At 49.2% G+C, this 17,730-nt stretch overlaps 1 protein-coding gene across 17 annotated transcripts in view; it reads left to right on the top strand.

Annotated features, from left to right (window-relative positions):
• Window positions 1-17,730, top strand: part of LOC119773165 (discs large homolog 1-like protein) — a 96,089-nt gene that overhangs the window by 21,490 nt on the left and 56,869 nt on the right. The window contains exon 1 of one of the 17 annotated variants that reach the window (XM_038270028.1): window positions 1,570-1,781. The exons of 14 other annotated variants lie outside the window; for them this stretch is intronic. In XM_038270028.1, the coding sequence (XP_038125956.1) occupies window positions 1,752-1,781 (30 nt within the window). In that variant the 5' untranslated portion in view covers window positions 1,570-1,751. Of the gene's footprint in view, window positions 1-1,569; window positions 1,782-16,901; window positions 17,088-17,730 lie in introns of those variants that run through there. 2 more of the 17 variants (XM_038270018.1, XM_038270034.1) reach the window with 2 other exon arrangements.

Raw genomic sequence — 17,730 nt, 5'->3', positions numbered from 1 at the left:
GTTCTGGACAGACCCGTCTGGGCTTCCAACCGTCACCTGTTCTAACCTTTAGAAAACTTCAAATACCAGAACCTCAAACATTTGGGTTTCCTTCTCTCAACAGTTAGCTGTAATTTTGGCCCATGCTTCATATCAAAACCGGCAGAACTGGGTCAGGTTTGCTCTCTGTCTCCCTGAGACCGATAATTTGCTCCTTGGCTCAGATCAAACTCCATGATGGCCTCTTTTGAGGTTAGCTGAGGGACATTGTCCATTTGGAGACAAACCGGTCCATTTAACCTTCTGCTCTGTCTCTTATGAGGAGGCATCTGCTGGTGATGATTCTCAGTCATCCACGTCATAGTCATTCCAAAAAAAGTTTAAATCATTTGTGAGGACTATGTTTCCAAGTTTGAAGACGTTTCTCTTCCATCCAGGAAGCTTTTTCTATTCACAATGTCAGAAATGGCCTTGAGTTCTAGACTTATACAGTAGCCCAAAATGTCCAAAATGGGAACATTCTGGTCCTCCAAAGAGTGTCCTCTGTCCATAAGGTGTAGATGGACCCGGGCCGTGGTTGAGGAGTCGAGGCTGCAGTGTTTACACCTTCTGTTCTTTCCTCCTGTTTTACATCAACAACTGGTGACTTGTGGGATGTAAAACCTCAGAACGCCGCATCAGAACCGAACACCATTATATCTTTATCTTCTGTTTGTGTGACGCAGTCGACTGAAAGATGAATACAAAAGTCTTTGACATTCTGCTGAGTTCTGAGAACCGGGTTCAAAATGTTCCTGATGTTCTGAGGAGCTCGTATCAAAGGTTTAAATCACACTGAAGGTTTATTTCTTCCAATATTTCAATAAAGCTGCAGCAGAGCAGCGGACAGGTACACCTGGGACACCGCTGACATCACTTCCTGTGTGCTGCTGGTAACGAAGCCATGTAACACACCATATGATGATGATGATGATGACACACGCACCCTGGGCGACCACATGACGGATTCATGGAAGTGTGAAAGATTGGGACTTGAGTCTCCTGCCCACACAGCTTGTTCTGCTCACGCTCTTCATCCTCCTCCTCCTCCTCAGCCATTTGGCGTTGAGTCATCATACATGTTTTTCCCAGGCAGTTAGTGTGTGTTTAAATATGAAGCACTCTGGTCCAGAACAAGGCGGGAGCAGAGTGACGTTAGATAGGCTCTGCCTGTCGCAGAACTCTGGATTTTACAGTTCATCCATCAGATCATCGTTTAGTGATTTTATTTTACTTTTATTTTTTCCCTCCCTGTTACGTTCAGAGCTTCCTCTTCCCATAAACGATCGAGATTGTAATGGAAAGAGTTCCTGGGTCCGGAGGGATCCAGTTCTTGGTCTTCCTGGACTCTCCACCTAGTTGGTTCAAGTGTTTTGTCTAAAATAAAATCTTTTCTATGAAATACATGAAACTTTGAAATGATCTATCCCTTAAGATCTCCAGCTTTTCTGCCCGTTTGTAAATTCAGAGAAATCCGAGCTTTGCGGCGGTACTTGAACGCATCCTCTGTGTTGAGGAGCGGGAGTGTGAGAGGTTCAGGTCCGGACCGGGCTGAGGGCGGACCGGGGGGAGGGAGGAGCTGCCTCACCGGTGAGAAACCACTCTTACTCGGGTAGAAGTGGCAGCGGCAGCCGGTCGGTCGGTCTGCGTGGACTTAGCGGCGTCTGTGGAGGAAACACGCGGGATGAGATGCTGACGCTGCCGGGGTGTTGCCTCCCCGCTGCCTCGGAACGATGGACTGCATCTGTATCGTCTCAACCAAGGTAAAAAAAAAAACGGGGAAATCATGGCAGCACAGCCGCTGCAGGCGGAGGGTCTGACCCGGCATGGGTCGGTGAACAGTTCGGCATCTTTCAGTCTGTCAAGCCGCTTTTCTTTGGAACAAAATGTACTTTTTTAATCGCTCCCCTCCGCATCTTAGCGGCTCTGCCTCCACTGAGGCTCATTAACGACGCGAGGCAACCAATAAAAATACCCTGATAACTGATTAAAGTTGGTTATTTTTTAAAACCTAGTTACAGCCGAATTAAAGTAAAACACTTTAAATCTAAAGTGGGGTGTTTATGTACATTTTAAAATCATTTTTTATATCCGCAATGGGGGACGATTTTTATTTATGATTTTTTTGTAAATGGAGTTTGGCTTTAAAGTTTTGATCAAATAAAAAATCATTATTTGATTTACTTAAATTGCTAAAACTATGTTAATATCCATAAAATTAGAATTTCTACATCCCTGCAGTTTATCTGTTTTTGGATTTTTTTTTTGTAATAAATTATTACAAATGTGACTTTTTTTCTTACATTTTATTTGGTGATCGGTTCTGTTTTCACTCCTTGGAAATATTTTATTTAGGATATTTCTGTTTAGTTTTTCCCTCATGGAATCAAGCTGTGACTCCTATAATCAGCTTAATTGTATAATTAGTTTCTTTTGTTGGGAAAGTATTAGATGGATTAGATTTATTGATATTTGATCAGAAATCATTGAACAGAACCTGATTTCTCCAGATGAAGGTAAATCTCTGCAGCCCTCCCTGCTTTTGGCTGATTTTCCTCTTTTACAGTGTAAATGTTTCTGGTTCTGATCTGCCGGTCAGAGTAACGGGTTAAAGTTCTCCTTCAGTCCTGTAGCAGCTCCAGCATCCGATCATCTGAACAGACTCACTCAGCATCATGGCCGCTAAAACCGACCCGTTAATGCAGATCTTTTTTAGGAGGATCTGTGGTGGAGCAGGGTTCCTGTTCAGTCTGTGTTTTGGACCGATCCCAGAGGAGGTTCTCCCCCCCGGTGCATCTCGGTTCTGTTTGTGTTTGTAGGGCAGGATCTATTTTCAGCTCTCAGCAGGCGCGATGCTTCCCGCCCCGCCGACCAATCAGGAGGAGTAGAGGAGGGAAACGGAACGAGTGAAGGTGATCCAGCCGGGTTCTGGCTCAGAATGACACTCTGTTGGTTCTGAAGAACCTCTCTCACCAGAGCGGCTTCTGATTGGTCGGATTTGGCTCAGCGTGACAGGAAAACATTTCATTGGTGCCGATTGATCCTAGAAAACCCAAACTGGAGGTTTTTCTGGTTCCAAGACCAGCCTGGGCTCCAGAACCCCCCTCAGCAGCGGCTCCGTCTGTTGCCTGGTTCCCTATGGCTGTATGTCTGTCTGGACTTTAACTAGGCCACTGTGGTTTGGTACCACGGTTCTGTTGAGGACCCAGTCCATCCCTGTAGGAGGTGAAGTTCCAGTCTGGTTCTGCTGGTGCTGAAAGAAGCCCGCACCATCATGCTTCCACCACTGTGCCCGCTCCTTCATTAACATCCTAATAGCCTGCTGTTTCCTGCCATGACCTTTGACCTGCTACCTGAGGTGGACATGAGAGGTTCTGCTCAATTCTCTCGACGGATATTCTCCTCTACGGTCAATCCTGGGGTTAAAGGTCACTTGATCTTTCAGCTGCAGGAGGTCAGGAGGTCTGATGGGTCATGAAGCCGTGATGTCAGCTAGAATCTATTTAACATGAAGCTTTAAACATCCATGAAGTGCTTTCTGGATGTTAGAAACATGCCTGCTTCCTCCCGCCTGCAGATGTTTGAGCTGAACTCAGGTGAACAGGAAGTCAGTCTGCCTCCAGTTCTGAAAGGCATAAACATCTGAACCTGCCGCTGCAGATCGATCCTAAACCTCCTGATTCTGAAGGTTCTGGCCTGGATGTGGAGTCCAGTTGGAGGAGGGTCAGGGACTGGGCGTGCTCTGAAGGCCGAGGAGGAAGGAGAGCGCTGCTGCATGTTTATCAGCAGCAGAGCGGGAGCTGCCAGCAGACTGCAGGGAGTCTACAGGAACAGACGGAGAGGGCAGGGAGGAGGAGGAGCGCTGTCCTGCAGGAGGCGCCGAGTCAGGAGCTGTTTCAGCAGCTTTCAGGAGGAGAGTTGGTCTCTGCAGACCTTCACTCTGCTGCAGATCATTTTCATGCTGGAGACCTTCCTCCTGCTGCAGACCTCCTTCCTGCTACAGACCATCTTCTTCTTGCTGCAGACCTTCCTCCTGCTGCAGACCTTCCTCCTGCTGCAGACCTTCCTTGTGCTGCAGACCACCTTCTTGCTCCAGAACTCCTTCCTCCTGCTGCAGACCTTCCTCCTGCTGCAGACCTTCCTTGTGCTGCAGACCACCTTCTTGCTCCAGAACTCCTTCCTCCTGCTGCAGACCTTCTTTCTGCTGCAGATCATTTTCCTGCTGCAGACCTTCCTCCTGCTGCAGACCTTCCTTGTGCTGCAGACCACCTTCTTGCTGCAGAACTCCTTCCTCCTGCTGCAGACCTTCCTCCTGCTGCAGACCTTCCTCCTGCTGCAGACCTTCCTCCTGCTGCAGACCTCCTTCCTCCTGCTGCTCCTGCTCTGATCTCTCTGCCCTCCGTTCTGTATCCGTCTCTCTGCAGGCTTTGCTGCATCTTAAGGCAGCAGGCTGCACTCTCTGAATAATTGATTCCCTCTGTGATCCGCTGTGTGTTTTACAGGACTGATGGAGTGATGATCAGCAGGGAGTCTACCCACAAAGAATAAGAGGAGCTCTTAGTGTTAGTTCCTCAGTAGATTACAGTATATTATAGTATTTAGCTCCTCCATTCTGGTTGGTTCAAAGTTTGTAACCAGCTAAATGCATCCAGTCTGTTTCCTGCTGGTCTTTATGGATCCAGCTTTTCCCTCAGCTGAGCTGAACCTCCTGCTGGACCTTCCTCAGCAGCTCCAGGCTGATGTATGGATCAGTCTGGCTCCTGGTTCTGACCACTTCCTGAACGATGACATACACAGACTATTTACAGAGAACCTACAGGGTTCCTCTGGTTAGGTGTGACGCCTCCTTTGGGGTTTATATTGTTCCTGCAGGAGAAACCTGCAGGTTAACCCTTTATAGGACCTTAGTGAAATACTTGAACGTCAACATTTCAAGCCTATAGTGTTTTTGGAATTGTAATAACAAGAAACACCAACTTTCCCCGAATATATTAAGAAAAATGACAAAAGTGCTTCTAGAAGAAATTCATGAAAAACACATTTGTTTTGCTCCAACATAACCTTAATGCATTAATGCTGATGCTGGAACTGACATTTTTTAGTTTATAAACCTAAATATAATTGTTAATGAGGCTTATTAACTTTTTCAGCTTTTCAATCAGATTTTTACCTTTTTCTCAACTTTTTTTCCAACTTAATTTCCAGTAGGTAATAAATCATTTAACCCTATAATGCCAAATGTATCGTATTTGATACATACGGTTTCTGAAATGTTTTGCATCTGACACCTTTTGCATAATTTCATGGTAAAAACTTTGCTCAAAATCCTATTGTACACAATCAGATACCTGATAACCGAGGGCAGAAGACTACACAAAAAATAATCTTGACTTATCGCATAGTAATAAATTATTAATATCAAATATGTATTTCTGTTTTTTCTTTTTACATATTTTGTTAAAAGGCCAAATAAGGACTTCAAACCAAAAAAATGTTTTCTGTTTTGTTTTATTCTTGGATCGGGCTTTAAAGGGTTAAGGACTCATTGGTCAAACAACAAAACAAGATGTGCAGCCATGTAGCAGTATCTATGCTGAATAGCTGGGTATAGATTTTGTGTTTCTAGACCTTACTGAAGGACGGGGGGGGGGGGGACTCCATTTGTAAGGGGGATAGAAACGGTAAAGAGCAGAGTGATGGACAGTTCTGTGGTGCTGAACATGATGGATCTATTTAGAGAAAACAAGACCCAAAAGATTCTGGTACCGCTTCACTGAGGTCCAGATAGATAGGAAGAACAAGGACTGTAGGATGGTCTTCATCTCCTCAGTAGGGTGGTCTTTTTCACATCTGTGGGGTGGTCTTTGTCGCCTCTGTGAGGTGGTCTTTGTCGCCTCTGTGGGGTGGTCTTTGTCGCCTCTGGGGGGTGGACTTTGTCGCCTCTGTGGGGTGGTCTTTGTCGCCTCCGGGGGGTGGTCTTTGTCGCCTCTGTGGGGTGGTCTTTGTCGCCTCTGGGGGGTGGTCTTTGTCGCCTCTGTGGGGTGGTCTTTGTCGCCTCTGTGGGGTGGTCTTTGTCGCCTCTGTGGGGTGGTCTTTGTCGCCTCTGTGGGGTGGTCTTTGTCGCCTCTGGGGGGTGGTCTTTGTCGCCTCTGGGGGGTGGTCTTTGTCGCCTCTGGGGGGTGGTCTTTGTCGCCTCTGGGGGGTGGTCTTTGTCCCCTCTGTGGGGTGGTCTTTGTCGCCTCTGTGGGGTGGTCTTTGTCGCCTCTGTGGGGTGGTCTTTGTCGCCTCTGGGGGGTGGTCTTTGTCGCCTCTGTGGGGTGGTCTTTGTCGCCTCCGGGGGGTGGTCTTTGTCGCCTCTGTGGGGTGGTCTTTGTCGCCTCTGTGGGGTGGTCTTTGTCGCCTCTGGGGGGTGGTCTTTGTCGCCTCTGTGGGGTGGTCTTTGTCGCCTCTGTGGGGTGGTCTTTGTCGCCTCTGTGGGGTGGTCTTTGTCGCCTCTGTGGGGTGGTCTTTGTCGCCTCTGGGGGGTGGTCTTTGTTGCCTCTGTGGGGTGGTCTTTGTCGCCTCTGTGGGGTGGTCTTTGTCGCCTCTGTGGGGTGGTCTTTGTCGCCTCTGTGGGGTGGTCTTTGTCGCCTCTGGGGGGTGGTCTTTGTCGCCTCTGTGGGGTGGACTTTGTCACCTCTGTGGGGTGGTCTTTGTCGCCTCTGTGGGGTGGTCTTTGTCGCCTCTGTGGGGTGGACTTTGTCACCTCTGTGGGGTGGTCTTTGTCGCCTCTGTGGGGTGGTCTTTGTCGCCTCCGGGGGGTGGTCTTTGTCGCCTCTGGGGGGTGGTCTTTGTCGCCTCTGTGGGGTGGACTTTGTCACCTCTGTGGGGTGGTCTTTGTCGCCTCTGTGGGGTGGTCTTTGTCGCCTCTGGGGGTTGGTCTTTGTCGCCTCTGGGGGGTGGTCTTTGTCGCCTCTGTGGGGTGGACTTTGTCACCTCTGTGGGGTGGTCTTTGTCGCCTCTGGGGGGTGGTCTTTGTCGCCTCTGGGGGTTGGTCTTTGTCGCCTCTGGGGGGTGGTCTTTGTCGCCTCTGGGGGGTGGTCTTTGTCGCCTCTGTACGATGGTAATCATGCTTCTTGTCTAGATGTCCCTTTAGGATCTGATGGGTTCAGATCTTTGAGGTGGACCTTGTGGACCTCATGGAGCCTGTGCGGTCCGGTCTGTCTGTGGGTCGGTCAGAACCATCCTAACATTCTGACGGACTGACGGCAGATCAAAGTTTCGCTGTAAACAGTCCAAGCTGAGCCGGGAATGGACCCCCTGCTTCCGACCAGCTCCCAGAATACCAGGTCAGGTTCCAACTGATCCTGGGAAGCAGGCAGGAGAAGGTTGGTCCTTCAGCTGGTCCTTCAGCTGGTCCTTCAGCTGGTCCACATGGGTTCTCTGTCTGCACGTTCTTCAGGTGGTGATGAAGAACCATCATTCTATAGATGTGGAGGAACTAGAAGCTGCTCCCATCTGAAGCTTCTCAGAGCAAACCAGCAGCTTAGAATCAGCCTGAACAACCCTGCTTCACTCTTCATCTCAAACATCATCCTTCAGGCTCCTGGGGGGCGGGGTTAGAGGGGGCGTGGCCTCCCAGCTGTAGGAATATAACCACTGCAAGTCACTAAAGATCAGTTCTCTGTAGGAACGATGAGTTGCTACAGGAGAGTCTTCCAGGGAGTTCAGTCTGAGGGAGTCAGGAGGAGGTCTCTGTGGGAAGAATCTGCAGAAGAAGAAATGTTTTCCTCAGGTTTCCCCTAAACTGCATCAGAAACCAGAAGGAGAGGGAAAAGTTGGAGCTGTGGCTGCAGCTTCTCTGATGCTCTGCTGCCCCCTGCTGGTGGTCTGTAGAACTGTTTGTCACCATGGTGATTCACTGACAGGTCTAAAATGCCATAAATCCTCCAACACTGATAAATGTTGGAGGTTAATCTGATCCTTTGTAGAAAATCAGGATAAAACTCTTTTGATCGTTGACAGTAAAGCCGTGAGGAGTTTGAACCATCCCAGAACTGCAGATCATTTTAAACAAAAATACTTTTCACTGGGAACTTCACATGGATAAAAACAGAGGTAGAAAAAAAGTCTCCCACATCATAATGCTGCCACCACCGAGCCTCTCCATGGTTCAGATTTTCTGTTCAGCCTTGGTTCCATCAGCTCATCACAGGTTCAGAACCAGTCGGTACCTGGAAGCGAACGCCTCCAGCTTCAGGTGAAGTAAAGCAGCCCAGATCATGACGCCGTCTCCACCGTGGTTCTTTCTGGGGTTCTGATACTGTTTCACATTGTGGTTGTTCTCTGGTTCGGAAGTTCTAGTTTCTAGGTTCTGATTTTATTTGGTTGGAAGATCAGATGTCTTCCTAGAATGCAGATCTTATCCAGATGTGGGTGTTTTTGGTTCTTCTCTGCCTTACATCCTGGTTCTGGTTGGATCCGGTTCAGCATCTCTCCTGTCTGCTGTTTACTGGTGGAGCTTCTCAGTCATCCAGGTCACCAGCAGTTCCTGCCTGCTGATTTCTTAGAGGAACATCCAGTCCTTCAGACCTTTTCTTCTCTCCTAGTAGAACCCAGATTGACCTAACTGAGCTTCCATAGCTGCAGATGTGAATTTAATAGACAATCTGCCCATTTCCTTCAGCCTCTCATTTGTTGGAACATGTTCAGTGTCAGAACCGGTGCAGGGACTGTATTGGTCCAGCAGGGGGAGCCACCTGCCCAGCTCATCCTCTCACTGACTCCGTCTGATGGGAATAAAGCAGATAAAATGGGTCCAGCCAAGGTTAAAGTCCTGATCCTGCTGGTCTGGGTCGGGGCTGGTCCTGGTCGGCTCCTCCAGGGGACGGGCAGCAGGTCTGTGGACAGCGAGCAGCAGCGGGGGTAACTCTAGCAGGAGGCTGTCACATCTGAACCCGTCAGCTGCCATCACAGTCTCCCGGCGCTGCGAGTGTGTGGGAGTCCAGCGAGGAGCCCTGTGACGCACGTGTGTGAGCTGCCTGACTCAGGCTTTGATAATGAGGCGCTCAGACAGACGCACGCCCATTGGTGGAAACCACACAAGTGCAAACGACTTCAACCCCGGGTCGCTTTCAGGACGCCTAACTGGGACCAAACGGTTCTGATTTATTTTCATTTTCCTCCCAGTCGTCCAGAACAGCCCAGAGTCTTTTTAAAGGGGGTCCGGATCAACAGACCTCTGGACCGAACAACCTGGGCTGGATGGGGACTGATGGGCTGCAGTGTTTTACTGGTTGAAAACTTTCCAGGACTGTCCCTGTCCCTCCCCTGTGTCCACCCTGATTGGTCCAGGTGCACCAATCGCTGGTTTCTGGATGATCGCCAATGATAAAAACACCCAACATGAATATTCTGATTACAACAGACACCTCTTCTCTTTTTTTTCTTTGTTTTAATAAGTGACACAGGCAGTGGTTATAAAACCAGAGTACTCCAGCCTTATTTTATTTAAAAAACACAGCAATAAAGAACATAAACTAGTTTTAACTGCAGTAGATAAATGCTGTTCAATAAACATGAGGAGCTTTAACAGCAGCTGATTCCAGACCTTCAGAGGTCGATGGATCATCGGTTGAGACCCGGTTCACATCCTAGAATCAATTAACTTCTATTCTGTTTATTAATTAGCGCCAATTCCCAACACACGCCATCTTTGAACCAATCTGACTTTAAGGTTGACTCTTTAAGATTTACTAAGGAGAACTAGTTGATTGCTAGTTGACTCATTGGCTCTTCAGCAATCCCTCACACTAAGCATGCTTGTAGCGACAGTGGAGAGGAAAAACTCCCTTTTAACAGGAAGAAACCTCCAGCAGAACCTGGCTCAGTGTGAGCGGCCAGTTGAGCAGAAATAGAAAAAGAAGCAGAGATACAAAAGGCAGCTGTATAAGGTGGTCCCGTCCAGGAAACACAGCCAGGCAGACGAGCTCCAAGCCAGCTCCCATGTCAGAGGATGAAGAGAGCACATCCAGTTAGTCACAGTCAGAGAAACAGGACTACACTGGAAAACACGCTGATCTCCAGCATCTAGAAACAAGGGTGTTGATGGCAGCAGCACAGCTGATATTTCTCTCCAGGATGGAGTCACAGCCAAACAGGAACAGACCAGATGAAGCTACTATGAGAAAAAGCAGAGAGAGCAGAACGTTAGAGATTGAACTAACAGATTCTGCAGAGTGGGAGAATAGAGATAGAATGATGAAAGGGGGTCCCTATGTCCTCCAGCAGTCTAAGCCTATAGCAGCATAACTATAGAGATAGCTCAGGATAACCTGAGCCACTCTAACTATAAGCTTGTTAAAATAGGAGTTTTCATGAGCGTCTCATGTATCAAAACTGGTAGTTGGTTCCACAGGAGAGGAGCCGATAATTCATAGATAATTTTAAAGGACCTCTATCCTGCAAAATCATCTTTTGGTGTTTAACTGTTATAAAGCTGCTATTCCTTCTTCACAATCAGTTTTTTTCTGCTTTATTCTCTCATCTTTGAGTAATCCTCATGAGTTTTCCCATCTGAGCCGCCCCTCCATGACCTGTGAAAATGTTTAGAACAGCTATGCCTTTGCCGGGCTTATCTCACCAGGAAGCACCTTTCCTCTGTGCCTGCACCGTAAACAAAGCCCAGTGTTTCCAGTCATAGAGGGCTGCTGTGAGGCTGAGGGCGATGATTTCAGCTCTGAGTTAAGAAGTGTCTCTTTAAGCAGCTAATCTGCCGAGGACAGAAAGCTCTCTGTCTATAGGGCTGCTTATCCTCCCTCAGTGTGTGGCAGTTAGCTTCTCGCAGGTATGATGCAGATATTTTTGATTTGTGCCCAATATTGAAGCGGTGTCTGCACTATGTTATTCCACGCCACAACGCGAGAGGGACAATCAGGAACTAGCTAGGATTGTGGGAGTCTACAACCCCTCATCCCACGCCGGACGACACGCAGTTCACTCATGACTGTTCCCCAAAGGCTGGCCGTGGCGCTGCGTGTTTTGGCTTCGGTTGCAAACTAGCATGCTAGTTGTGTAGCGTCCTGCACGGTGTCTGGGATAGAGACTGCGGTGTGGACGGCGCTACAGCCTGAGTTTCTGCCATTAGGGACCAAACATTAAATACGCATAGTGTAGAGCGGATGTAGAATTGACCAATCAGAGGCCTTCTTTCTGTCCTCCCTGTGATGCTAACCGCGGCTCTGTGTGGGGGGGGCATATCTGCGTTAACTGCGACACACGCAGCCAGCCTGGTTTCTGAGCATGAACAGGCTGTAGCTGGGACCGTAAGTCATATAAAGCATCATTTGGCTGAGATCAGCCTCCAGATGGGGTGTGATCATGAAATGATTGGCACCAAAAGAGAAAGGCGCTTTCACTTTATTTCATAGCAAACAAATACATACATCATGTAAAAGGCATTATTTCACCATATATATGAGAAGGAAGATATAGGACTTTAAGGAAATCAGGTCAGACCGCCGTCCTTCATCATCATCATCATCATCACATAGGCATCCTACAAACATCTGTTTGAAAGCTTCACTTGATTAGAAGTGATGGCTTTGCTCCAAATGAATGTGCTGCTGTTTCTGCAGCCCATTATGACGGGATGTGAACTGTAATGAAAAGAGGCCGTCTCCACATCCAGCTGCTCCTGTTCTGACTGATGCAGTGAAATATTAACCAAGCAGCTCTCCTGTTGTTGGATGGCGCTGACCCAGAAAAGGTGGATGATTCAGTTCTGATGCAGGCGGCTGACGGAGGAAAGCTCCTGGGTCGACCCGAATGCAGCGGAACGCTGCGTTTACCGCCGCACGGATCGGATCAGATGTATAATTCATCATCAGCAGACGATCTGAGGTTCCTCTGGAATCGTCTCCAGCCTGGTTAGGCGGCGCTGGTCTGTTCGCTGCCGTCGCTCTGACTGTATCTCTCACAGAGAGAACCTGTTTATTCTGCTCTCACATCGCGTCCCGTCTCCCGCTCAGCTCGATGACTAACGCTCTGCGGAGGACAGCGGCAGACGGTGGGCGGATGTGCAGAGAATCAGGCCTGTAAGAAGCAACACCATCCAAACGCTCAGGAGGAACCTCCTGATGCCTGCTGACCCGGTCCGCCTGCTCCTGCTGAGGGGGGGGGGCTTCAGGCACTAAAGCTGGATAAATCCATGAGCTGCTCCTTTTTCTTTCTGGTCCAGCTGTTTTTCACATCTGGTCTGATTGCTGTCTGTTTGGGGTCTTCCTGCTGTCCTTTTTGGTCTCAGTAGTGTTTGCTTAATGGGCTCATGATGCTCCACTCACAGACATTCCACACATGACGGCAGCACACTGACCAAGATGGTCGTTTTCCCACAATCTGGTGATAGTGGTGATCAGGGGCGGATTTAGGAAATATGGGGCCCAAGGCAAAGACAGGCAGGGGGCCCTCTGAATGGAGAAGACATTAAACAGCCCCATTATCCAGATAGAGAAATGTTAATAGAATAGACATCCATTATCTGTTCTAGGTTGTGTCCCTCTCTTATTGTCCCTTTTCTTCTTGTTTTCTTCTTTATGTTATGAATAAAGGATTTTTTTAAATCAAAGCGCTAGAGGGGTCTGAAAAGTCGCTTAATAGGCGCTAAGTTAGCAACACTGCTCTTGGCATGGTTTGTTTTCAAATGGTTTGCTGCTGTCTGTTTGGACCTTTCTGAACATGTGCAGCAAATGGACTGATCCAATATGGTGGACACTGAGGGGGGGGGGCTGAGACACACTTTATATTATCAGCGTTCTGATTGGAATTTAGCCAAATGATTTGATCAAAAACATAGTTTTTTATAACACACATGGAAACAGTGTTTCTATGGGCCCCCCAGGATTGTTTTAGTTAAACTGGGCCCCAGTTTAGATCATTTTAGTTAAACTGGGCCCCAGTTTAGATCGTTTTAGTTAAACTGGGCCCCAGTTTAGATCGTTTTAGTTAAACTAGGCCCCAGTTTAGATCGTTTTAGTTAAACTAGGCCCCAGTTTAGATCGTTTTAGTTAAACTAGGCCCCAGTTTAGATTGTTTTAGTTAAACTGGGCCCCAGTTTAGATTGTTATAGTTAAACTAGGCCCCAGTTTAGATTGTTTTAGTTAAACTGGGCCCCAGTTTAGATTGTTTTAGTTAAACTAGGCCCCAGTTTAGATTGTTTTAGTTAAACTGGGCCCCACTTTAGGTCCAAAGTTAGTCCAGTAACGGTCCAGAGAAGCTCCCCTGCTGCCCAGTGAGGGTCCAGTTTGGTTCTGCTTGGCTTTAAGTTCTCCATCTGTCAGAGGGCTGCTGAATTATTGGATATTCTGATATTATTTCTGTAAACTTCAGATTGTAAAACACGAATTCTTGGAATATTTGTTAAAATTAAATCAGCTGGAGAAAGTTTTCATCTCCACAACCTGCAACACAGCGAACAGCAGCTTTACTAAGCCCCGCCCCTTCCGGTCAATCGGGTCCCCTCCCCCTCCAACAAATCTAAGCCCCTCCCCTTCATAAAGACCGGCTTGGAGCAGAAGGTCTGTGGAGGACTGGAAGGTCCACAGGTTCTACCCTGGGTACCCGGGTAGATCCAGAACGGTTTTATCCTGGATCCGTTGACTCTGATTCCTCTCAGTTCAGACATTTTGAACTCTGACAGGAAATCAATTCAATTTCAATTCAGTTTATTTATATAGCGCCAAATTCACAACACATGTCATCTCAAGGCACTTTACAGTTCAACCAGATCATACAGTCAAATTGATACAAAGTTTTCTATCTAAGGAAAACCAGTTGATTGCATTGACTCATTGACTCAAATACAATCCCCCACACTAAGCATGCTTGTAGCGACAGTGGAGAGGAAAAACTCCCTTTTAACAGGAAGAAACCTCCAGCAGAACCAGGCTCAGTGTGAGCGGCCATCTGCTGAGGCCCACTGGAGTTCAAGGAGACAGAAGCAGAGATACAAAAAGCAGCTGTAAAAGGCGGCCCCGTCCAGGAAACACACAGCCAGGCAGACGAGCTCCAAGGCAGCTCCCATGGCAGAGGACGAAGAGAGCACATCCACTCAGTCACGGTCAGAGAAACAGGACCACACTGGAAAACAGGCCGATCTCCAACATCTATTAACAAGGGTGTTGATAGAAGCAGCACAGCTGATGTTTTTTTCCAGGATGACGTCACAGCCAAACAGGAACAGACGAGGCAAAGCTACTCTGAGGAAAAGCAGAGAGAGCAGAAGGTTAGAGATTGAACTAACAGATTCTGCAGAATAGGAGAACAGAGAGAGAATGAAACCAGGTTGTAGGAGGTCTGAGTTTCTCGGCCCTCAGTGGTTCTGCTCCTCTCTGCTGGTTCTAGAACTGCAGCAGGACCTTCTGAGCTCACCGTCTGCAGCAGAAACACTGCATGGTTCCACAGATGAAGAACCAGAGGAAGATCTGTTAGGGAACCCTCCTCTTCCTCAGTGTTCTTCATCCTCTTCCTCAGGGTTCTTCATCCTCTTCCTCAGGGTTCTTCATCCTCTTCCTCATTGTTCTTCATCCTCTTCCTCAGCGTTCTTCATCCTCTTCCTCAGGGTTCTTCATCCTCTTCCTCAGGGTTCTTCATCCTCTTCCTCAGGGTTCTTCATCCTCTTCCTCAGGGTTCTTCATCCTCTTCCTCAGCGTTCTTCATCCTCTTCCTCAGGGTTCTTCATCCTCTTCCTCAGCGTTCTTCATCCTCTTCCTCAGCGTTCTTCATCCTCTTCCTCAGGGTTCTTCATCCTCTTCCTCAGCGTTCTTCATCCTCTTCCTCAGGGTTCTTCATCCTCTTCCTCAGCGTTCTTCATCCTCTTCCTCAGGGTTCTTCATCCTCTTCCTCAGCGTTCTTCATCCTCTTCCTCAGCGTTCTTCATCCTCTTCCTCAGCGTTCTTCATCCTCTTCCTCAGGGTTCTTCATCCCTCCTCTTCGTCTCTGCTCTTCATCCCTCCTCTTCCTCCTCTTCCTCTCTCTGTTCTTCATCCCTCCTCTTCCTCCTCTTCCTCTCTGTTCTTCATCCCTCCTCTTCCTCCTCTTCCTCATCCCTCCTCTTCCTCTCTCTGTTCATCATCCCTCCTCTTCCTCCTCTTCCTCTCTCTGTTCTTCATCCCTCCTCTTCCTCCTCTTCCTCTCTCTGTTCTTCATCCCTCCTCTTCCTCCTCTTCCTCTCTCTGTTCATCATCCCTCCTCTTCCTCCTCTTCCTCTCTCTGTTCATCATCCCTCCTCTTCCTCCTCTTCCTCTCTCTGTTCATCATCCCTCCTCTTCCTCCTCTTCCTCTCTCTGTTCATCATCCCTCTTCTTCCTCCTCTTCCTCTCTCTGTTCATCATCCCTCCTCTTCCTCCTCTACCTCTCTCTGTTCATCATCCCTCCTCTTCCTCCTCTTCCTCTCTCTGTTCTTCATCCCTCCTCTTCCTCCTCTTCCTCTCTCTGTTCATCATCCCTCCTCTTCCTCCTCTTCCTCTCTCTGTTCATCATCCCTCCTCTTCCTCCTCTTCCTCTCTCTGTTCATCATCCCTCCTCTTCCTCCTCTTCCTCTCTCTGTTCATCATCCCTCCTCTTCCTCCTCTTCCTCTCTCTGTTCATCATCCCTCTTCTTCCTCCTCTTCCTCTCTCTGTTCATCATCCCTCCTCTTCCTCCTCTACCTCTCTCTGTTCTTCATCCCTCCTCTTCCTCCTCTTCCTCTCTCTGTTCATCATCCCTCCTCTTCCTCCTCTTCCTCTCTGTTCATCATCCCTCCTCTTCCTCCTCTTCCTCTCTCTGTTCATCATCCCTCCTCTTCCTCCTCTTCCTCTCTCTGTTCTTCATCCCTCCTCTTCCTCCTCTTCCTCTCTCTGTTCATCATCCCTCCTCTTCCTCCTCTACCTCTCTCTGTTCTTCATCCCTCCTCTTCCTCCTCTTCCTCTCTCTGTTCATCATCCCTCCTCTTCCTCCTCTTCCTCTCTCTGTTCATCATCCCTCCTCTTCCTCCTCTTCCTCTCTCTGTTCATCATCCCTCCTCTTCCTCCTCTTCCTCTCTCTGTTCTTCATCCCTCCTCTTCCTCCTCTTCCTCTCTCTGTTCATCATCCCTCCTCTTCCTCCTCTTCCTCTCTCTGTTCTTCATTCCTCCTCTTCCTCTCTCTGTTCTTCATCCCTCCTCTTCCTCTCTCTGTTCTTCATCCCTCCTCTTCCTCCTCTTCCTCTGTTCTTCATCCCTCCTCTTCCTCCTCTTCCTCTCTCTGCTCTTCATCCCTCCTCTTCCTCTCTCTGTTCTTCATCCCTCCTCTTCCTCCTCTTCCTCTCTGTTCTTCATCCCTCCTCTTCCTCCTCTTCCTCTCTCTGCTCTTCATCCCTCCTCTTCCTCTGTCCTACATCCCTCTACCTTCCCTCAGGATACACCCCCACTCGCTTTCACTCCGTTCAGCGCTGCTCGTTTCCAATGAGTCATGTGACCAACCCCTGTCACCCCCGCCTCCCTCCCCCCTCCCCTCCCTGGCGACCGCTCACACCCCCACAGAGCAGAGCTGCACGCACACAGAGGCAGAAACGCTCTTCAGCGCTCGGAGGAGGACTCTGAGCAGAAGATAGAGGGAGAGGAGCTGCAGCCAGCGCCTAGGAGGAGAGATTATAGCGCTCCATAGGAGGAAGAGGAGGACAGGGGAGGTTCTCCCTGGATGAAGGAAGAGCTCTGGGAGTCGTTTCCTCCCCGCCGCGATGGAGCGACGCGAGGAATGAGGGCGGATGGTGAGAGCAGGGAGCAGCAGCAGCAGCAGTGGAGGAGGAGGTGGGGATGCAGGAGGTGCCGGTGGAGGAGGAGGAGGTGGGGGCAGCTCGGCGGGCGGCAGCAGCAGCGCCGGCAGTGGGAGGCGGCGCGGGAGGAGCCGGGAGCGCTCCCGGGGGAGCCGGCTGTCGGCCAAGTGCTCCGGCGGCGGCGGCGGCAGCGACAAGATGTCCCCGAGCTCCAAGAAGGTGGAGTGCTTCTCGCCCATGCTGTGCCACTGCAAGGTGGCCTGCACCAACAGCACCATCTCACTCATGTTCGGCTGCAAGGTGGGTGGAGCCGCGGTTCACCTGCTCAGCCGGAGGGGGCGGATCTCACTGATCAAACCCTCCCAGTTCTCTTATCAGGTTAGCCGGTCCTACATTTCCCATCATGCCCGTCTGCTCCTGTCCGGAGGTAAAGCCCAGGAGACGACCTTTAGTTTCCACAGGTTCTCCAAGGTGGGTCCTGGAGAACCAGCAGCGGGTCGGGGCGGACCCAGACCGCTGGGAGGAGAACCATGGTTCCCTCCTCAGGTTCTAATGATGGCTGTTCTACAGCATCCAGAACAAGGCAGGCAGAGGTCCATACGGTCCGCTTCTTCTTCCCCCATCAGAGATCCACGACTCTTCCTTCCGCCCTCGGTCCGGTTTTGGTTTTGATTGGTCCGGTTCTCCCCTCAGGGTCTGTTTCCAGATCCGGTCTAGGATCCAGCTCTGGTCTGATTGGGTTTCCTGGAATCATCTCGCCGTTAGAATCAGAACCTTCATGCTGATGGTTTCAGAACACGGTCGGAACCGAGTGCAGCCAGTCAGACATTCTGGGGGGGGGGACTGTTTAGTTCTCCTCATTGGTTCTTCTGGATCAGAACCGTCATAAACTCCCCCTTCAGACTCTGCAGCTCTCTGATAGCAGCAGCACAGAACAGCGTGT

The sequence above is a fragment of the Cyprinodon tularosa genome, unplaced genomic scaffold (assembly GCF_016077235.1).
Source record: "Cyprinodon tularosa strain WSP-4 unplaced genomic scaffold, ASM1607723v1 ctg749, whole genome shotgun sequence".
Classification (NCBI taxonomy): domain Eukaryota; kingdom Metazoa; phylum Chordata; class Actinopteri; order Cyprinodontiformes; family Cyprinodontidae; genus Cyprinodon; species Cyprinodon tularosa.
The sequence above is the reverse complement of the archived record's forward strand: the minus strand, read 5'-3'. Positions and strand labels throughout refer to the sequence as shown.